General features: G+C 35.7%; 1 protein-coding gene across 5 annotated transcripts in view; it reads right to left on the reverse strand.

The window, feature by feature from the left end:
• LOC116717212 (CUB and sushi domain-containing protein 3-like) overlaps window positions 1-23,485 on the reverse strand; it is a 247,843-nt gene that overhangs the window by 176,288 nt on the left and 48,070 nt on the right. For all 5 annotated transcript variants that reach the window (XM_032558427.1, XM_032558431.1, XM_032558430.1 and 2 more), the window contains exons 4-6: window positions 21,661-21,855; window positions 11,124-11,370; window positions 661-773 (exon numbers count right to left, since the gene is read on the reverse strand). In XM_032558427.1, coding sequence (XP_032414318.1) covers window positions 661-773; window positions 11,124-11,370; window positions 21,661-21,855 — 555 coding nt within the window. The remainder of the gene's footprint in view (window positions 1-660; window positions 774-11,123; window positions 11,371-21,660; window positions 21,856-23,485) is intronic.

Genomic DNA, 23,485 nt, shown 5'->3' on the forward strand with positions numbered 1-23,485 from the left:
AGCAGGGGACACTTTGGATACAAAAGCTAAACAATGCAAGTGGAGGTCATCATCCAACAAATGGCTAGCAGCAATAAATGGTGTATTAAACTAAAACAAAGGGATCTGAATTTAAAAGTGCTAGGACAATGTCTCACCACTGCACATACAAAACAGAATTTGTAGGCTTTTTTATTGAAATGCGAAAAGCTCATCTCTGCAATCTGAAATTATATGTTCTCTCCATAACACCAATGTGTTTAAACTCCTAGGTTTACAGCATGTTGTTGCACATTTACCAGGCATTTGTTATAGTTTATAGATTCATATCTACTTTAGGGGCCAGGCTTTGCAAGCATATGCAGTACATACACTGTAAAGTCATGCCAAGAACAATATCAGGGCAATGGATTAAAGAGCTCATAAAGTTGGATTTTCCAGAGGGTGAATGCAGTATCTACTAAACAAATATTTGATTAAGACGATCTTAGTCTGAGGCAGAAAAAAAATCCTTCATGCCCTCAACAAAGGGTGTTATTCAAACTGTTTAATATTCAGTTAAAGATCAAAAACATGTTTTGTAATTAGCCTTCAGAGTGTTTCTTTTTTTCTGCGATGATCCTTTCTGATCAAGGAGGGGGGCTTTTGTTACAGTGTGCTAATGAAGTAACTGTGTTTTACCTTGATACTGAGCCCTGAAGCCTCGATGGCGGTGGTTGCTCTCTGTTACAAAGTGCAGCCGCAGCCAGTTTTTGTTGCTGATGACGGAAGCTGGAATATTCTTTCCAGTCAGCCTGAAAGTGAAAAGTCATATATAACAAAGTATGTTATATAATTGAATTTCAGCGCATCATCATAACCATTTGATTATCGGCTTCAGTTTTACTCCATCACCATGCCTGTTCAAATTAAGGGAATATTTTTAAAAAATCCACACAGGAAGCCCAGGCAGTTTTTGCAAATAAGAAAAGCTATCATGATTCAAGATAAAAAAAAAAAATTTTCTAGTATGCGTAACATATTGTTTAAACAATGAATTTTCATGTTAAAAAAACATTGTGTTGGCACAATATACATTTGTCAGTTTGACTGAAAAACTAAAAGACGTATGCTCTCCCAATAGATGAATATTGTCAAAATGTGCCAACAACATACTGATAAAAATGATTAGAACAAGAAAAACATGCTCAACTTGTGACACCTCTTATTGATATAATATTTTCTTATTGTAGCATGAAGTTAGTCTGGGCAAAGACAAGCGGCTTAGACAGTGAGAAAAGGTTAATTATATTGTTTTGTAAATATTTAGTACAATAATTTGATGTATGTGAACAGGAGCAAATACATTGTAATAACATTGAAAAGACATGATCTGTCCAATAAAGTTTCTTGTTATATAGCTCTATTTTTCTTTTGCCTGTGTAAAATTTTAAAAGTTACATGAATCCCCAAATTACCAATTCAGGCAGGAAGGCTGCTGAAAAACAAGACAAGAAAATGACCTCAAACAATTCCAGCTTTTCTGAAAGATTTTCTGTCCACCTAAAACGTTACTTTTCCAAAGCTGTGGAAACTATAACCATTAAAAAAGCAACAAATGATCAGGTTATACCTCTCTCGTTTTTGGTAAATTATTGAAGTTGTTCATCAATATTGTTAGTATTACCAATAAGAGCAATGGTTATATTTGTAAAAAAAAAAATTGTGTTATCAAGAAACTGGAACAGGAAAAACACCTTGTGTTAAGTCTAAGTTGGTTTGTCATTAAACGTGTCTTAACAGTTTGTCAAAACAACTCTGTGTGCCTTAAAGAGCGCTCAGTTTTTCCTCCCTGCTTCTTTACAGTGTGTAGTGCAGCATCAGGAAATGCTCTATTATCTCTGAGGTTTAAAGCTGCCAAGGGCCTTCTCATATGGTGGGCTAACAAGCTTTTTTATTGCCTTCAAATCCTTACAATATGCCTCGTCATACCACAGTCAATAGAACAACAATGTCATTGTACAGTTTAAAAAGATGCTTCACACACATCATAGGAGGGGCATTAGTGATGTTGAATCTTATGAGTTTTGTGTTTCCAAAATGGCATACACACAAAATAAATATCATAAGGGTGTGTATGTGTCTTTACTCAACTTTTGTAGTATGTATTTAGCCATTTGCAGTTGAATGCTAAATGTGTTTGATGCGATTTCTTTGGCATTTTCTCTCTCTTTACTACCTTTTCCTTACCTCAGGGACAAAGAGACAAGCAAACTGGTGGAAGTGAAGAATAGAAAGTGGCATTTAGAGAAAAGGAAAGACGAGTGCCATGATTGATGGAATAGTGAGAGAATGTGGGGACTTTTGCAGTCAGTGGCCATTGCAAATTCTAGAAAAATTATGCTATCCATTTGATGTCTTCTTGTTTTATTTTAACTCTCTCTCGCTGGGATTTTAATCTACTATCTCAGAGAGGAAATGGCGTTATCTACAAAGTAATGCATGCTAGATTTCTATTGAGTTGCTAACCTAAAGATAATTTTTGATTATCAGATTTTTAAGTCCACATTATCCATCACAAATGATGAGAATGACACTTCCTAAAGGGAATGTAAAGGTAATCAATTTCCACATAAATTTGACCTTTTCTCTCAATGTGTAATTGATAAAATGCTAATATCTCTATGATATACATGCAGAATAAAAAAGCAGCCACTGGCCAGTAGCTATAGAAAACCTGCATTCAAGTTTCCTGCAATGAAGGCTAAATTTTCACAAGACATCTTCTTTCAGAGGTCTTAATGATAAGGAATCAATAGAGTAGAGCAGCTTCTATCTAAGAGACTCGCTGATTATAGGAAGTGATGGGTTGGGTTAAAAGCTCTATTTTTTTCCCAAAGGAAAACGTGTTGGAGAAAGGAAACCACGATCATCTGTCAATGACAAGCAAGGGTGTAATAACACCAAAAAGCATGTTAGGCGACTGAGAAAATCTCCCTGTAAAAACAGCGAGGTGCACAGTGATAAAATATGCCAGGCATTGATATTGGTTGCAGAACACCTGCAATAATAAAAAATGACCTACCTCTATATGTTGCTGCTGTCTCAATATTGACACAAAGGAATATAAATACACTCACATTTAGAGTCCATGCAAAAAAGTGTTCAATATTTTGAGTCCACATGGTATGTTTTAGTAAAATTTTTATAAGTAATGACTTGAGAAGTCATGTAAGCAAACACAAAATTAGACATGAGAAATGTTGCATTTCTTCAGACACTGAAGAAGTTTTATTGCACTCAGGAGTGTTTATTGATTTTAGAGCATCTGAAATCTCAGGAATAAGCTGACAGATTTGGCATCTCTGGTTTTGACATTGGCAGAGGCTCTAATCTAGATACAGTAAAGTCCAAACTGATTCACATCCCTGTAATATTCAACTCTGAAAGTATTTGCATTCAATCAAGACATCTGCTTCTGAGGCAGACATATTTTAAAAAATAAAATAAAACAATGTAGAAGGATGACCAGTATTAAAAACAAGAAAGGGGGGTCACACATTCTTTATGCAAGTTTTCAAAAATGTTTTAATGACTCAATTTGTTGAATTCACTGAGGTTGGAAAGGTCTTTTGGTCAATATCCTAATCTTTCCACAGGTTTTTCTTTGACCTGGTCACTCCAAAATATTATTTAGAGCAAACCTGCTTCTAAAATCAAGATTATTTGATTTACAAATCTGCCATGGGTATGAATTATTTGGGGCTTAGCTGTATTTACCAATTTTCTAGAGTTTTCTGATTGTTGTTAACACATTCTGGACACTGAAGAAAAGTGAAAGTCAGTTTTTTTGTAAATTAATTTTTTAATTGTGTTCCACAAATCAGTCAAACAGATTTGACAACCTGATTTGCTCTCTCACTTGCTTTTACAGTGATCTTTATATATTCTTATATACTATATACAGTATATTCTTCACATATTCTTCTCAAATTATAGGATTCTTTGCAGAATTCAGATTCTTTTTATCTTTAAGAACATTATTTTATTTGTAAAGAAATAAATTATAAATATCATTTTAAATATAATGGCATTTGAACCACCTGCTAGGTGTTCAGTAAAAAACATGGATATAAATAATGTTCTTTACTGAACATTAGTTATGTTCAGTAAAGAACAGCTTTGGTTTTAATAAAAACAAAAGCCAGTAAATTTCAGTATATCTGTGGTTTTTCAAGAAAACAAAAAAAAGTAATGCCATAAATGCTTACCTTGAGTAGTAATGTGGTAAATTTAACAAAAAGTATGTTATTTAAATATAAATAAAAACTTTGTATTTCTTTTTAGAAATTCAGATTTTGGTCGTTTAGGGAATGGAATGAGTGAAGACAGCTGAAAACTTTTTGAGTTCGAGAATCCTGTAAAAATCAAAATCAATTAGGATACACTTTTCCTTCCATGTCAGACATTTAATCTGTCAGCAGAGATTAAAACAGGGATTAATTGGGTTAAGTTGTTCTGTAATAATAAAGCTCTACATCACCTCAGCTGCTCCCACTTCTTTTTCTTCCTAGAAGGTATTACAGCTTAAGGCCCCAACATACTCGGGCGCACTTCAGTCAGCGAAGCGGACGTCCGCCGGACACGACCGCTCAAGGATAAATGTTTATGACCGTCTATGCGTACTCGGTGTCACATATTAAACTACCCGGTGGAAACAGTGTTCACATCGAACTGGTTTTCATGTGACAAGTTTGAGAATAAGAGTTTTATGAGTTCATGTTGTTTCAAAGTTGACATCAACATAACAGTCAACATAAAGTTGTCACAGGGACGTGACACATAAGCGAAAATGCTTAACAGCCACAGGCTTTATATATTCACTCAAATATTGACATAGTGAATGTCAATATTTGCAGAATTATAAGAACAAAAAACAAGACATCATCCCAGACTTCTTTATCAGCAGCGGAGCAGAGAGGTGGTCCGATAAGTTGAGTCTGACTTTTTTTGCAAGGAATGCAAAGGAAGGATGATCGGGTATGTGCTCATTTTCGATTGCTGCACAAATTATTACACCGATCACAATTGTGCTTTTGGAACATAATAGGCAGAGCTTATTGAATGGATCCCTGATCACAACTAAACCCAGCGCAGCCTCCTGCTGCTCCTCTGCCCGCTGTAGGAGGCTGCACTGCTCCGAGCAGCGGATCACTGTCTTTGCCGGATGAACCGACATATGAGTGCCATTCTCTGCCCCGCACTGAGAGGTGAGTTACGGCTTCCAAGATGGAGAAGAAACAGAACCAGGCGCCTAAATAGTTAATCAAACTTGCTAGTTCTTATTAGGATTGTGTGAAATAAAGGGATTTGTCACGAGAGAATTTTAGGTAATCAGTACGCTCGAGTATGAAGACCCAACCGTCCGTGGATAGTCAGCGCGATTTATGGAATGCGCACAGTACACCCGAGTATGTGGGGGCCTCTAGTAGGCCAACACACTTTGGAGGACATTGAGAAGCCTGTGGATTCCTAGAAGCTCCTTACATTTATTGCTCATATGAAACACCTGAGTCAATTCTCAATTCACATCCCTTAATTAGAACAGAAGCTCAATTTTACCCAGACTGTAACCTGTTAGGCATGCCGTTTAAAGACAATTTGATGGATCTTACTTTGCCTTGGAAGATCAATAAAAAATCCCAGAGCAAAGAAATGCAATCTAACGTGCATAATAATTTAACTGAAGTTGGTAATTTAGCTGCAAGAGACTTCTTGCTCTACATAACCTTTGAATATTGCAATCTAACTCTAGCAATCTTTTAGCTGCGATGTTGGAATAGGGCTGTTCATAATTATTGAGCTGAGCAAAATATTGTCTGCTGTGGAGACAATCAATTCCAAAGCTAGATGCCTGAATATGTTTATAGCATCCAAAAATGATACACTAAGTAATTGGAAACATCTACAAGAGACTGAATCCTGACCGGAGGTGAAAAATGAGGTCGATAGACACCTAGAGAAAAGACATACCAAATAATTACATTTTCTGGTTGAAATTCTTGTTATAAGTAACAACAAAAAAATTTTTCAGATATTTGCAATGCCTTCAAGGTTTTAAGCGCTGTGCAGATATTTGAAATAATGACTGACATGTGATTTACTGCTTGTTGTTTTTGCCCTTTGTGAACAGAACTGAACAATCATATTAAAGGTCAACACAATAACATTGTTTTTTTTTTTTTTCTCAACCTATCCAGAGAAGGTTTTTGTTACAAAAAGTTTTTTGCTTTTGTTTTTTCAAACTGCTTTCAAAGAGATTGATGTGCAGCCTCACATCAACCTCCAACACCTTGGCAACAGTAAAATCAATAAAACTCATTTGGCAAGATCTGATAAAAAATGTTCAATTGATAGAAAGAAAAGGCAGCTAGATGCACAGATGAGTCAGCAAAAAATGAATCCATGTCCCCTGGTGCTAGATTTTAGTTGTGTAAATAATGCCATCAAATTCTGGAAAGAAGTTAACATTGGGTAATACCTAGTTCGCCTATTTATTTCTTCTTACACATATTGAAAGGTTTGGCGGTTCTCTGCACTTTACAGCACTTTCAACTCCACCAAAAATATATATATTCTGCTTTAAATGTTTCATAATTTGAAATAAATTCCCCTTGTATTCACATGGCTTACGCTGATATCCTTATCTCACACTGAGATATGCTAGGCAAAGTGGATCACATTTTAAGTTTCTTTTCCTGAAAAGGATAAAAAGCAACGATAAATCAGACAGAGTGTATGGTTCCAGACCGTCTATCATTGTTAAGCAGCTGTAAACCTCAAGGCTAAATTGACAGTTGGCTCGTCTCTGCCTGCAGCTGGTGCTATACATTATGGTGTTTGAATGTTTAGCAGTCCTATGGCCTTGTATGCAGTCAGACATTCATAAACAGAGAGAGAACAAAAGCTATGAGAGATTCAGGTTTCATGAATTGGGCTAGTTTGCTTGTCTTTTTGCCTGGGAAAAGTAGAAGCCATTTCTCTAAAGGGCAGGCCACATAGCACTTGGGCTCATAGAATCCTTTGGGAACTGTAGGGCTTAAAAGGAAAACGATGTCTAACAGCCTATGACATTTAGGGGCATACAGTAAAATGTATCTAGAGTATCACATGAGGCACCGTGCACGGTGCCACAGAAAGGAAAAAACTCACTCACTAAAGTGCTGGATGTTAAACCCGTGTACCTGATCAATAGACATAACGTGTAACATCTTCATTTGTTAAAAATAAAGCACCTCAACGTTACTAAAGGCTAAAGTTTTCCCTTATGCAAAAGTACCAGGTTTTTACATAAAAGCTGCAACAGTTGACTTTCCACTGCTTTTTAATTTATTTTTTATGTGGTTTAGGGTAGATTTTATTGTATTTTCCCAAATACTTAGGGTTAATGTAGAGTAGGGTTTAACATTTATGTTATGTTCTATATGGACATTAGTGACTTAAAGACTCAAAAAAAGACTAAAGCATTGGCTTTTTGTGCATTTTACACTGTGGCACACAGTTTGTTCTCCAGCTAAACCAGGTTGCCAGACAACCTGGTTTTATTTAGGAGCATGAGCGTTACATATACTGCAAATATGCACAACTGCAATTCAATGAACACCTGCACTACTTGACTGTTCTAGCAATGACCAATAACATTGATCTCATTGTATGCTAAGCAAACTCTTTGTCTGCACAGATGAAGATTTATTCTATTCCACATCCGGAATGATAATGGAAACTCCACCCACTTTCTGAATAGTTCAGGAAAAACAATACATGAGCACTTGGAGGCAGTCTTTAACTACTAAACCTTCATTTTCTGATTATAAGTTCATACTAAAATATTTTGAAACAAAAAAAAATTATAAAAGATGATGCTGAATTATAGCAGCAGAAGTAATGTTTTCCCTCCTGGCATATTACACCGTACATTTTACACTGTTCATCCATACAGTCACACATACTGTGGAAAACTGGGGAGCATCAAAAGGACAGCAATGCTTCAAAGACCTAACAGAACTTGATGTTTGAAAATCTCCTTCATTTCTGTACGTTTAAACATATTTAACATGTTTTTCCGCCCCACAACAATAGTCTATCACGTCACTATTTAGCCCAACACAGAAATATAATTTTATTAAATATTAACAGGGTTTTATGACAACTAAATAAGTGTAATCAAAAACCTCTGACAATGATTCTCTGAATATGTAAAATGTAGCAGTATTTAAAAAATTAAAGCCGTTCGTTTTGGTGCCAATACACCTTTGAGAAAAGGGTCACCTAGATACTGCCAGTCCACATTAGTGGGTCCCACATAAATTCTGCATCACACTCTTCTTAGCCATGTCAACATGCAATACTTAGCAGTCATCACCACACTCACAGCATCTCTCCTTTAGATTCAGTCTCTCACTGACACAGTGCCTGCTTCTCTCTCTCTCCCTCCATCTGACTATGAGAGACAACTCTCAGGGACAACAGCCCTTCTGCCGTTATGATTGATTAGAGCTTCTGTTGGCTGAATTATAATTAATGGCCAGGAGGATCCCAAACTCCAGGCAGATGCTCATATTCAAACAAAACCCAAAGCAGAAGGATAAGCTTAACCCAAAGTTAAGAGTTAAACACATTGTGGAGTAGGTGCAGAAATCTATCTCAGAAAGCAAAATATATGCGTACATGAAGGCTGCCTTTCAAAGAAATCTGCCAATGATTTTGGCATAATTCAAAATGCTTAATTGTTCTCTATAAATTTGCATAAATCAAGCAGACACCAGAGGCACGTTTACAATGTTTTAGGCAACACACTCAGTGAAAATGTATTAAAGAATGCAATTACTATGTTTATTTTTTATTCCTGCTCTGAAGAAGGAATGATTTAAGATGCATAATAAACAGGGGCAAAATCAACACATTCCAAAAAAATTATTCTTGGGAAGAGCAGAGAGACTTTGATGTGTAGAGGATGAAAACCTGTATACTTAAGCTTAAAGGTTAGACTGTCCAAACCCATCTTCATCTCAAAAGAAATGAGAGCTGACATGAAAAACAAAAAACATTTGTTTTTATTTCACAATATTTCAACCTATATTTTTTTTGTTGTTGTTGAAAATAACAATGTAGCTCTATTCTCAAACATTTTACATGGTTAAAAGATAGATACAGCTCCACGAACTCACGATGTGACTCAGCCATATGACTATAAAACACAATAAAACTCTGGAGTTACCAAAAGTTTTTAACATATAAAATAATAGTTATTCATGTCTTAAGAATATCCCTGCAACAGATTAATTTAATAAAATAAGCTCCCACACTTTTAAATTCAGTCACAACTTGTCTTGCTTTTAGCTTACCAATTTAGGCATGCAAGCATTCCTTCCCGACTTTGACTGCTGCAGCTGTGTTTCTTTCAGGCTGTATTAGGCTATTTATAGGCTATTTAAAATCTCATAAAGGCTTGCAAGCATAGTTTGCTCTCTTTGTGGAGAAGAAAAGACCAGCTTGTGCATGTTCAAATCCATGCTTGTGCTTATTCATTTGAACCCTGGTAAAGTATAGTTTTGGTGGAAAGTTTTCAGAAAATCCTTAAATTTTAGCTGTTTATTCTATAAGGAAAAATTGAGAAATGGTTGGGTTTGCAACTTAAGTAAAAAATTATATAAAGGCAACTGACAAATGTGATAATCAGCAAAATTAATGAAATACTCAGGGTTTTTAAAACAAATGGATAAAATAATTCAGAAATATGTTGATAGCCCTGGTAAAGAAGTCTAAAAGGTTTAAAATGAATTCATCTTTGTACAGCAGCATAATCTCACAATGACATAAAAGACTGTTACTCTCTAAAAAATGCCATGTTAAAAAATTAACTGCTTGTTAAGCTTTTTTAAATACAGTACATACTATCTACTTTTGTCAACAGCTCAGCACTTTGTCCTCTCATAACAGTAAAACAAGTTATAGCTAGGAGCTTTTTGAACATTTGTTGATAGGTTTGTGAACATGGAAGAAAGTTAACCGTGTTCGGTGAGCCATTTCTGTGTTGCTTTGACTGCATCTTTCGGATGATCATCGTTAATAATGCTGAGCACTAAACATCTGGTCTTCAAAGGAGAAACAGACTCATGTTATCACTGAGCCTCCATCAAAATTGACAGTGAGCATGAAGTGCTTTTCCACACATTCCTCCCATTTCACCTGGAGTGTTTCCAGCCAAACAAGCCCCCTGCTTAGATCAACTTAAGTTTCCAGTGGAGTTTAGCAGACTCAACAAATATGTTTGTAGGGGCAGAGCATAATAAGATTTTTTTTGCACGTCTCATGAACAACTGCTTGGCTTATACATAGCTTCTCATGGTTGTTATGGAGACTTATGGAGACAAGATGTCACTTTTACCGCAGTCCTCTGTCTCAGAGTGCTGATTTTTTTTTTACCTCCGTTATTATCCTGCTCAACATGTGTGGTGGTAAAATAAAGGAGTCTCCTCATCAAACTCCTTGGCTCAACGCTATAAGTAATAGGCCTCTGTTATATGTCATATTTACAAAAAAAATCCTGGATTAATAATTAGAAGTTCTTTAAAACTAGTTTTAATTAATGAAACCCTTCAATTACATTTTTAAAGGGATTGTAAAATGGTATTCAAGCTTCATTATGTGATTAGCTTCCAACTAAAAGGTCAGATTTTATAAGAATCTAGTTACCCTTTTTTCAGAGTGAGAAAATGCTTCTGCAATACAAAATGAATGTTGAGAATTTAAAACATTCTTACAGAGGTGGTGATAAATCTGTCTCTGAAATTTCTTTTTTTTTTCACACATTAACAAAACATGCTTTTTCTTGTTTATACACATCTAAAAAGATGTCAAATATTTGTTTGCACCAAACAAAAATTATGTTTTCTAGAAAGTTTTTCTGCAAGAAATTTTGAAAACATATCAGACACATCCACAGCCTTATGTCACTGGCTGTTCTTTTCATTTCCACACGATGTCAACACTACGCAAACATACCGTCTGCTCTGAACCACACATAATAAAAATACTTGAATTCTCAACTTCAGCAATACAACTGTGTCCCAACCTCCCTCCCTCCTCCTCTGAGGTCAACTCACCAGATGGTTGGCTGTTTGGAGCCTTCTATTTCCAGATAATCCGACTTCTCCTCCATCTGAAATTCTGTGAACACCAGAGAGATGGTGTCGCCTGGATCAGCCAGTATGGTCCACTTACATTCCCTGCTGCTGCCCAGGCCTCCGGCACCAACCCCCCCGGCCGTGCCAGGGGAGTCACCGCTGGGAAGATCGAAGCTGGAGATGAGCCCGCTGGAGCCCCTAAGGGTGCCACCACACGTGTCCTCGGCTGTCAGTCACCAAGACAAAAGAACAGGGTGGGGAAGAACAGATACATTTACTCTGGGTTATTTCCGACCTTTAAATCAAATGGGGGAAAAGAAAGCCTGCAGGCATAAAACATCTGCAACTGTCCACTTGAATAAATCCAGAACAAAGGAAAAAAAAGACATGTGAAAGCAGGACTAGGAGCTATATAAACAATCTAACCACATACATTTTTGTTTATTAAGCATTGCAGTGTCTTGAAGCACTGTATGTAATGCAACTTCCTGGTTTGTTACGTAACTGTTAACAGAAAACTAAATTAATTTCACTTACTCTTATTTATAGTGTCAAGAACCATTAACACAAACGCTGTCAATTAGCAGGAGAACATATTATCAATTAAATTAATTGACCGAATAATTGAACTTTAATTCTGTCAGTTTTCTTCAATGCAATCAAATTGAAAATAAAAGTCTTAAATACCTCCCCTCAACCCACCAAATCATTTTTTTCCTTTTTAGAAATTGATTTTTTTTTTTTTTTCACAATGACCTGTCAAGTTTCTAGCAACAAACAAAATGTGATAAACACATCTCATAATCCTGGAGAAAAAAAAAAATCCAATGTGGGAAGTGTGGCACGTCAGCTGAATGTTAATGCTCTCCACCGTAACAGTGGCTTGCTCTCTTTCACTCCAGATTCCTTTCCACTTTCCTCTCACTCCTTCTACTAGAAGTCACCACTCTCCCATATATCCCTGTATCTGTTTTTTTTTTCTCTGAGGAATCCTAATGATGGCAGGGCTTTCACAGTTTTCACATCATTTAAGACTAATACGTGACACTCGACTGTGCCAGCTAAAACCTTTGATGGCTCAGTGCTGCACTCAGGGCTGTCAGAGATGCCAGCCTTAAAGTATTCCCCAATGGTGCATTAAATGACTGGTCCAGAAACAAGGAAGTGGGTGTATGAAATTGAAGCGAAGACGGGTGAGGGGGGGAGGAGAAAATAGACGAGCAAAGCATTTATTTGCTTTGATCCGAGTCTTTGGAGACATTAGCAGAAGCATGACAATGGATCAAAGTGCTTCTGATAAAGGAAGAGATGAGAAACCGAATGCCTAAGACATGTGTGACTTGTATCAAGGGCAGGTCTAGTCCAAACTCATGCGTTGATGTTTGGCAGCATCAGTGTATGTGAATAAATAAATAATCAATTCAAATCACTACACCCTGCAATATCAATTTTACTCAGAATAAATACTGTAAATAACCCTCGACGCATTTAGAACAACAAATTAAACAGTCCTCTGAGATTTGAAAAGTAATTTGCAACAAGTGAAACTAAACTGATTTTAAGTGCTGCAAAATATCCCCAACATAGTAATGTTAATAACAACACAGACCCTAATAAGTTATTAAAGTCAATTGAGGTAAAATTAAACTTAAAAGCAAGTTTGACAGACAGAAATGTAAAAAAAATGTGGATTTTATAAAAGAGTAAATTAAAAGTGAACAAGACAAACAAGACAATGTACCTGATGAAAGATCTTGTTTAGTTATACTTTTATTAAGTGACTCAAATTTACCACCATTACTGGATATGCACCAAACTAACCTAACATTTAGATCCAAGATCCCTTAAAACTTTCAATATGCAGATATTGAGTTTTACATATGTTAGGTGTTTTCTTTTCAGTAGTCCTCTGGAGGAAATGCTGGAGGAAATATTCTAGCCCACAGTGACTCATTGAATTTTAAAGTTATTTTAGACTATCAGATTTGAGGAAGCTTACATCATCTGTACCCAGTGTTCAGTAATGAACGCCCAGCCCCTCAATGGATTAGTGAAGTCATATTTTTGTGATATTGCTTATTGGGAATGCCAGCAGTGATACAAGTACTTACAAACAAAAAGGAGGAGCCAAGCAGACAGAAAATATCAAGTCAAACAATGAGGGAGATAGAAACATGAAGGCTGCTTGCTGGGAAGGAATTTTGGAAGGAATTTTAGGCAAACAATGTGAAACCATTCAACATAAAGAAGCTGCTATGTTAACAGGATTTTATTTTTATTTTTTTGTAGAAAAAAATCCTACATTCAAAATTTGGTTACAATTTTTTTTTCCAATTCAGAATATTATCTTTCTGACGTACACAAAGCCATATTAAACAAATTTGGTATTTAGACTTTTTCGTTTTTGTTAAGATCATCCCCATAATTCAAAGCTGAAACAATAGCTAGAAACTTGAGGCTTCCATTTTAACTCACCAGCAGAAAGCACAAACATTTAAAAAGTTATAGAAAAAATAACTAAGAATAACTAAGTACCATGTACTAATGGTACACAAATGGTCTATTTAAACACAAATTTCTTTTTTGTTTGTTTTTTTATTCTTACCAAAATCTGAGCTAAATTAATTGCTATGGGAGCATCAATGAAGGACAGGCAGCATCATAAATATCTGACAGGAATGCTGTGGTCCGACTCACCCAAATATAGTATGAATATGGGCAGCATCAATCAGACACAGCATGTTCATAAATCTGCATTTTATCAAACAAATCCATTTCAATGCAGACATTTTGACTTAAGTCTCATTAATAAGGGCTCCTTTCTATTTTAATAACATTCTGCTTTAGAAAGTGTTGGAAAGCTGAATAAATCTACACCAGGGGTCACCAACACGGTCCCTGCAGGCACCTCGTCAGTCGCCCGCGGAGCAAGTTCTAAAAATAGCCATTGTCATTAGGGAGCACTGCCAACGAAATTATTTAATTTAATGTTTTTACATCGAATTAATAACATTTGTTTATATTTGAATTTTTTTAAAAGTAAATTACTAAATTTTTTTTAATTAATTGCTTTATGCATAAATTTTTTTTCTATGGTTAAAGTTCAGAAATGAGCAGACGCCTGCAGGATTTTATCGGAGGGCAGCAGCGCCTGCAGCTGTATGGCTGCAGCCACTCTGCCTACCTTAAGATTTTCCTTGAAGTAAAAAAAGAAAATAATAATTTCTGAAAGTTTTATTATCGAACTCTCTTTACAATTAACAAAATTGTGGAGAAAAAAAAAAGATCTTATGTGTCAAAACATCTTGTACGTAGCGCACGTTTGAGTCTGTGGGGGGAGGGGGAGGGGGAGGGCACGCCAAAGCTTAAATCTGATTGGTCAGTTTGCTTTTGTTTATTTGGTGGCTTGGCGCTTTTTCTGTAAGATAAAAATGAATGACAGGAGTTTGAACCTCCCGTAGTTCTAAGAGCGGTCGTTTGGATCCCAGTGGAGCTTTTTACAGTGTGTGGTTCTGGCGGGTCGTCGGTTTCTGAGCTTCTTTGATGTTTCTCGAACTGGAGAGCTGATGGGTCACCTGTCGGCTGACATCTGCCGCTCTTCCTGAGCGTCGCGCTAAGACTGCGAGTTAAACAATTTAATCTAGTCGAAACGTTCCCCAAAAGAGTAAAAAATTAAGCAAACATTGTTGCTTCACCTTCTCCTCCTTTGGACGTCTGACACCACCTGAACCTGTGGATCGTTTGTGTAAAACGAAAAAAAGGGTGCGCCGCTTTAGTGGTTTAGGTTTGTGCAGCTTTTGTGCGACGCGCACATGATGCGCGTTGGAGAGGTGGTTGTGCTCTTGCAGGTCAGGTGCAGTGATAGTTTTGTACGTACCTTCCGATCTGTCGGACAGTTTTTTTTCGACATCTGCTGGTGTCAGTCAGCTGGTGACCTGTCAGTTTTTAAGTTTGTGAAACCACAAAAAAAGCTAATAAACTGGCGACCCGCCAGAACTGCACACTGTAAAAAAGCTCAGGTGGGATCTTAGAACTATGGGAGATTCAAACTCCACTCATCATTTTTAGCTCACAGAAAAAGCAAACTGACAAATAAGATTTAGGCTTTGGCGTGCCCTTTGACCCCCACAGACTCACACTGATGTGTGCTACATACAAGATGTTTTGGCACAAAATAACTTTTTCTTCTCTCCACAATTTTGTTAATAGTAAAGAGGGTTGGATAGTAAAAAAATACAATAACGTTTCTTTTTTTTATTTAAAGGAAAATCTGTACAGCTGCAGCTGCACCAATCCATACTCTTCAGTCACTTGTGGGCAATTTAGAATCACACAGAAAAGCTCCAAAAGGGAATCAAACTTAAAACTCTGAACTAAGAATTTCTGATCACATAATAGCAATTAGCCATAGCTGCATGGTAAATTATTACTGATAACTATTGTCAGTAGTCCCTAACATTAATATGATCAGGCAGCATGCAATCATATGTATATGTATATATACTCTTATTATAATGGCTGAGCCAAGAAAATTTATGTCTGTATCAAACAAGTAGCCCTTCGTGTTACTCTGTACCCGTGAAGTAGCTCCCAGTCTCAAAAAGGTTGGTGACCCTTGATCTACACTCTAGGTTAATAATGTTAAGTCAAAATTTCTGCTGTAAAATGGCTCCAGAAAAAAGAGCAGTATTCCATATGGTCAGCATATAGTACTGTGGTTTTATAATCAGCATTGCGGTGTTGCAATGTGATTTTCACCAGCTAAGGTTTTTTTTGTTGTTGTTGTTGCTTAGATAGAAAATCTTTTATTCCATTTACAAGCTGAATCTCAAAGTTAACACCTTGTGATTGTGAAATTCTGAGGGAAAGTTAGAATAGAAAGAGTTCCTGGCAAACATTAAATGTAATTAGCCATTTTCTTTCTCAACGTCGCTTTATTTGATGCTGCACATTTGTCACAAATCACTAATTGCCTACTTCTAAATTGTATTGTTCAAATGTAACAGAGTTTAGATGTTTGACTGTTTCTAGCAATTAAGAACAAAGAACTGAAGATCAGATTATTACTTGTTCCAATGAGATTTGATTTTGATGCTGACAACCACTCTTGCCCACATGACAAGTGAAAGGCTGATTGTTATAGTCAGAATAGTTACATAAATAGAAAACGGTGTTCTATATAAGATACAGTTTTGTTGTCAAAGGAACAGAAATAGATTATTTGAGTTGCATTTTGTTGCAAACCAGAATAAACACAATCATGTAATTCTGACATGCCTATATTTAGGAACCAGTAGAGACTCGACAGAGTGACTAATGATGCCTGGCAATGTCTAGTTAAAGTGGTGTTGCAATGCATACAGCTTTTATGAAATGAAAGCTGGATGATTTCATCCAGCTCAGTGATATCTGAATGAACACTAATATTTTTGGGAAAACTAACTGTACCCTTGTTCGTTTTCACAAAAAGTAAAAAGAATCAAGTTAGTGATCTAGCACTGACCAATCCAGCCGGTTATAGTTATATAATTTTAAGGTGGTGCTAATGTCAGAAAAAAGTCAAGATTTGATCTAAGTTTTGGATTTTGAAGCGGTGATAACACATTCCACACTCATTAAAGTAGCCCATTAGTTTTGCCTCATTAGGAACTTCTGAAGCAGATACTAACTTTAGCATACTTAGCAGCATATTGGGTTTACAAATCCTTCCCATCTTGCCAGTCACTCTTGTCAAGACTTTTTTGTCAAGTCACAAAAGGGCAGGAGCTTCTTAAAGAGACAGAGGCCAATTTCAAACTGTATCAAATTGAAAGTAAAATTTATTTTAAGTTACGTTTGATAGATACAGCATTTTTTATACCAACTGAAGATAACCTGGTATTATAAAATGGCCTTATGCTCCTGGAAAATACATAAAAGGTCTCCAGATTTGAAGCATAGAAAAATGCTGAAAGAATGTTTTCACAGTGTTTATGGCATCTCTGCAATGGCCTTGTGCCATTACCCATAATTATTCAAAATAAAGTAATAATAAAGTCTTTAATCAGTGGGAGTATATTAAGCTTTTGTTATAGGCAAACTGATTTAAAGACAACAACTTATCCTAAAGGTTACAACAGGGCAACACATTGCCCAAGTGATAAAAACATAGGTTAATTAACAGCCCACTTAGTGCAAGCACTGTATTTATCAAGAATAATCATCCAATAATTTGTATAGATTTTTTTTACTAATAGCTAGGCTAAAGATTTGTGAATAAATAAATAATAAAAAAGAAAAACGTATTTATGCCTGTGAAAGATCATAAAAACCCCATCACCTGTAGACTCAATGTGTCTACAGATGAAGACAAATTGCTCTGAAAATTAAAGCAACGATTTGAAGTAGAAAGAAACTCATAACTATGCAAAGGAAGCAAGACAGGTTTCTTGTCTATTTCATGGAGAAGCAGCCATGCATAGTATTGTAAATTATGAGATGCAAAATGCTAGCAGAGACTTAAAGACGCTTTGCAGTGACAATATTTTAAATACCTTCACTCTAGTAGAACTTTGCAGGTTGTTCTAGGTTACATGATAAAATCTCAGGCAAAGTTTTATCAAATATTGTTTATCAACATAGTAGAGGCACTGAATGTTGGGCAATATGTTCCTTAGCAAATCGATAGAGCATGCTCTGGATTTAAAAACGAAGAAGGGTCTGCCTTAAAAAAAATGGTGTCAGGAAAAAAGATTGTGTGAGGATTAGGACTGGTTTAGTTGAGCTCATTTACATCCCCAGCATCAGCAATCTAATGCTACTTGAGGAGGGATTAAACCTCCCTCTCCTTGACTTTGATCAGATACACACCACTTGTCTTTCTACTTTGAAATATTCACCCCCAAGGATAGAAAGGAAGGAACTCATGTATAATTTTCAACACTACCTAAGGTTTTTCCTTTATAATAATACCCATGTTAATGTAAAGCAGTGGCACTTTCTACAGAATGTCTCTCATTTGCTCTGCAGCATGTCATGTCAAATACCAGTTAGGTTGAAGAATGGGAATAGGTCTGTAATGGGTGCAGAGGTACAATTATATTGCTTCATGCTCATTGCTGTGGCTCATTACATTATGGGAGCCATCTTTTATCCTTTCTTAAGTTTAAATGAGCTTCAAGAAAAGAACAGGCGAATAACAAGAAATTAAAGGATCAATTGAAATTACACAATAACGGTAAGGTTTGTTCTGTTTCACGAATGACCTGAATCGCTATCATCTCATTATTAAACTTACAATCAGTGTTAATGGACATGGAACCAAATGTATAAAATTCAGCTACTTAGTCAAATTTTGGCTTCTAGTAGTCAGCTATTTAGCCAATCTTAGCATATAAGAACAACCTGTAACAAACTCAGAGCATGTTGGCAAAGTTTTTATATCACTGAGGTAGCAAATGGCATAGCTGAATGTTTTGAGTTTTTTAACAAAGGATTCCTGTAGCCTAATTTTCTTATTCTGTTGAAGTGTGGCTGGCAGCCAAAATGACAGCATATTAATAGACCATTTTCTCATGCTACCATCCTGTCCCCTGTTTGCAGTTTCATTGCATAGTTTAATGAATGTCAAGAGACAATTTTAACAGAAGGGATCAAAATGGAGGTGTTATGGAATGCACTGTAACCATTAATTTTACTTTGTGCATTTTTCTCCTATCCATTATTGACTGTGTCATATTTCTCTTCCTTTAGAATAATATTTCTCTCTTCCATAAATTTCACTGAATCTATGCTTATGCAGTAGAAATTAAATGAAGATATGTCTAAGATTATTTTGTCACACTTTGCCATATTATTTCTCCTACCCCTCTATGTCCATCATATGTGTTGTTCACAACTTAGCTCAACTTTCAAGCCAGTAAACAAGCAAGTCCACCTTCGACTGGCTCAAACATTTTTGAGGGGGTGCCCTAGTCAAAAGTTAGATCTAAATCGTAATTAGATGCTGTACATGTTTTAAAACGATCCAAGATGGTTGAATTAAAATAATTCTCCAAAGAAGACAGGACCAAACTTCCCCCAGAACAATTAAAGTTGTTGCAACCAAGGATGGTAGTTGGAGGGGGGAAACTGGATTTGTGTTGCTGTGTGTTCACCTTAAAACAATCAGTGATGAGCAGAAGGCAGGATCTCGGAGGAAATAAGATCAAAGGACCATCTGGCTGCATAGAGGAGCAGGCCCAGATATTGCTGAGAGATTATGGCTCAAGCAGTGGCTGTGCTGCACTAGAATGAAGGGATGTTTCTGGCCTGTGGCAACAGAGGCCAGAAACATCCCTAAATGGAAAGGAACCCTTCACAACAGCTTTCTCCAGCCTCTAAGCCCACCATTTTTCAAACATATGCCAAGCTATTTTCATTGTTCCGTGTTTTCTATTGTGAAGTGAAATCCTGCATTTGCTCTGCTGGTATTGGCATTTCTCACCATTAAATATTAACATGAGAGAAATCGTTGACCCCTTTGAAGCTTAACCTCTAGTTTGAAGAATTTGTACAGCTAAGTAAACTGCCTCAGCAGCTAACGATGAAATTAATGGATAAAAAGTGCCTTTGGCCTGCTTTCACAGGAATAACTGCATGATTTTTGAGAAAAAGCAAAACGCACAACAGAGAATACTTTTAAAATTCAAACATAAAGCATTTCAAAAACATCTGGGTCAGATCACCTCCCAGTTTTGTACCCATTACTACATTCTTCCTTCATTCTTTGCTTTTATAGCTGCAAACCAATCATTTCATTTTCATTTGTATTTCATTTGTATTATTGATTATAATTTTACTTTTCTTTTTACTATTTGAGTATTCTTATGAATGATGAAGCTAATTAGTTATATTAGTTATAACTATTTGATCCCCACAAATAACTTAGCTGTGTTTTATTTTTTCAAAATATTCCACTAGTTTTGAGACTATATTTTGAGAAAATAACTATAATTCTAAAATTCTAATAACTAAAATTCTGTTCTTGTTATAGTTACTATAATCTCTAAAAAAATGTTACCCTTGAAACTTATCTCAGAAGGCTACAGAAAAATAAAACCACCACTTTTTATTATGTCATTTATTTGACATTTGCCATCACATTTGCTTGTAGTATTAAACTTTGCTTCTCTTCACACTAAAAACGTTCATCATAATTTTTGAAGAGAATGAAAAATTACTTTTTTTTAATAAATATCAAGGTTAGCCTACGGCTTTGTCCAAGTTTTTAATTGTGGCTCTTTGTGTATTTAAGTTTCACAGTATAGAAAAGGATTGAATACAGTTCAAGTAAAATAAACAATGAAAGCAAATGCTAACCAAAATGAATAGGCAGTAAGTAAAGCTTTAATTAAATATTGAATTAAAGTAGATTTGACTCCAGTGAAAAATTTATTTATTTCAGTTAATATAAAATGTGATGATTACATATGGCTATGTTTAATGGACCTGGACTTGTCCATCCATGAGCCCTAAAGCATTCAGAAATATCTTAGAACACCTACATTTCAAAATAGCTTTCAGATAACGTAGAAAAGGATTATCTGGGTCAGTCCTTAACAATGGACCTCATTTAAAAACAGAAAGGAATAAATTGCATGATTTAAAGAGCTCTAGTCCATCATTCATCAACCAGCTGTCAGATAGAAATCATCATCATGCTGAAGTGTCTCTTCTCATTCTGCATACTTTATGGCCTGGTAAAAGAGCTTGACGACACAGATTCCTGGTTATTCTACATCTCTAGAACCACATGAAAACATTTATATAACTCTGTATATGCATAAAAGCATAATACTGTAGCTACAGTAATGTAGACTCAATTTTCCTCATTAAATGCTGTTTATGTGCTCACTCAGGTGATGTTATGATTTAACACAATGTAATATCTAAATGTTTGCATGCAAGGTATGGGCATTGTAGGCATGTTGGGAATTTATTCTATGGTGATTTGTAAGCTGAACTGTCAGCAGTATGCCTCACAAATGACTGAACACATGATCCCACAGGAGATTAAAAGTGTTCCAGTCATTATCAGTCAAATATAGACTAAAAGCTGCAAAAACTATGGCTGAAAACATTCATATATTCAAGCTAGTTGTCCCCCAGAGATAAATATTTAATTAACCTTTTAAACCATGGAATCTCCAATCATCTCCATCAACATGATTAAAAATATTCCATCCCATCTGATTGCAAATATATTTATTGCTCTAATGAAGGGTTCTGTCATGCATTAGTACAGGAGGAGCTAATATGTAAGCCAATCTCATAACCATCAATCTGTCAATCATTAAAAAGCAATTAACACTTAGCAGCTAATAAGAGAAGGTCAGAATAAACTCGTCACCTCCTCGTTTTAAATTTCTTAGGGGAACACTAATGTAAAATGACATCAAGTACTCTTTCAAACCATATTGTACAGCTGCACTAAAATGTAGGTATAAGACCAAAAGACCACATTCCTTTAATTTTTAGTAATAAAAGAAAATCTCACCTCTGCAGATTGGCACTGGAAAATCCCACACTGACACGCCAGCTGTGCTGGTCACGCAGGTGAGGAGTGAATGTCCGTCCAGGACGTAGCCTGTGACACATCGGTAGCGGATCTTGTCACCGACGTTGAACTGAGTACCATTGCGTATCCCTTTGGGGGGAACTCCTGGGTTTCCACATGAGCTGCTTCGCAACTCTACAAAAGAAAGTCAAGAAGGAAAGACAAAATTAGTAAGACAATTTGTGTTATATCAACAATCATTACTTTTGCTCACTTAGCTAGTTTTCAAGTCACAGAAGTTATTTGTCATTTTGACCTGGCAGGTTTGGTACAATGAGGGAGTATCCTGTTTAAGAGTTTTATAAAGGGCTTTGCTAATTCAGACTGGACAGCTAAATCCTATTGGAGAGTATTGCTTTACCCACCTTTTTGCATAAAATAAATAAATAAAATTAATTTGTCAAAAACATACAAAGTAAAACAATGCTAAATTAAAAGGGTAAGAAGTTGGATTCTGCTAAGGAAATGTTCTGCTTTAAACCTACATGAAAGGGTACAGTACTCATTAGCTGGCTTTGAAGGATATGGAGGGATTATAGATTGGAGATATGTTGTTAAAAGCTAAACAATATTTTTTTTTTTATTGCAAATACAATAAATGCCAATGAGAAGGACTCAGAAATTGATTGTAGTCTTTAGGCATTTCATCCATCAGAAATCCTCTATAAAAAACAAAACCAGCCCATGGCAATAAATAAATAAACATTTGATAACCTCATTGAAATTTTCAGTGGACAAAGTGGTTTAAATAAAATATTAAAATCACTGTTTTGTAAACGTGTACAATTATCGATATCATGGTAAATTGGTAGCTACAGACTACAAATTCTGTTAATTTTTATTCGAGCTAGCCAAAACACCTCAATAATGTTGAATAATTAATATTCACTTCTTCATTATAAATTTACATCATCTGACTCGTTTCCAAATTATAATAATTACATTAAGGGTACTTTATTTTTTGTTGTGTGATCTAGAAAACAGCACAATTATACTAGACTGTCAGTAAAAGGAAAAGATCAATATTTGTTGCTCTTTAGGCTTATTAATGTCCCTCGCAACCTTTACTATAGGCTACTTTATAAAACACATAAAGACCTAGCTCACAACTTTTTTGGCATATATTGGCCAAAGTGCAGGTCCAAATGCTTTATTTGCTGATTTGCCAAGAGCTGATTGAAAATGACATTTAAATAAGGACAGAAATAGCTGGCAAAACAGTAGTGGAGATCCATACCCATCTGGCGAGGACCAAAACCCAAGCATGTTTCTTCACTCTGCAAATATGGTGTTACTGCTACTCAATGTAATCAAACAACCCTAATTAATAAAAATCTTGAGAAGCATTTTTCTAATTCTGTAGAAAAATAGCAGCTGTGGTCTGTCTTGCGTAAATTATTCCTATAATCTCTAAGCCTGAGCAAACATGAGTTGTGCCTACTAAGGTTATCCTTAAAATCTGAAATGTGCTTATGATCTTTATCATCTTGAAAAGGACGCATTCTTTGAATATTACATTTCACCAGTCCGCCCCGATAGCCAAATCTATTAAATTGTCTTTTCAATTAAACAAAAGGACATGATATTCTCTATGTCACTTCTAAAAAGTTTAAGAACCTGTTTCTTGTAGCCAGAGTGTCAACCACTTTTCAAAATGTCAAATTTTTCATTTCTTGTTTCTTCAAAAAATTGCTTTTTATCCATTAATCAAAGCAAAGTATGGCATGTATAAGCATGCACAACATTTTAGCTATGAGTGAAACGC

This window comes from Xiphophorus hellerii, chromosome 3 (assembly GCF_003331165.1).
Source record: "Xiphophorus hellerii strain 12219 chromosome 3, Xiphophorus_hellerii-4.1, whole genome shotgun sequence".
NCBI lineage: Eukaryota > Metazoa > Chordata > Actinopteri > Cyprinodontiformes > Poeciliidae > Xiphophorus > Xiphophorus hellerii.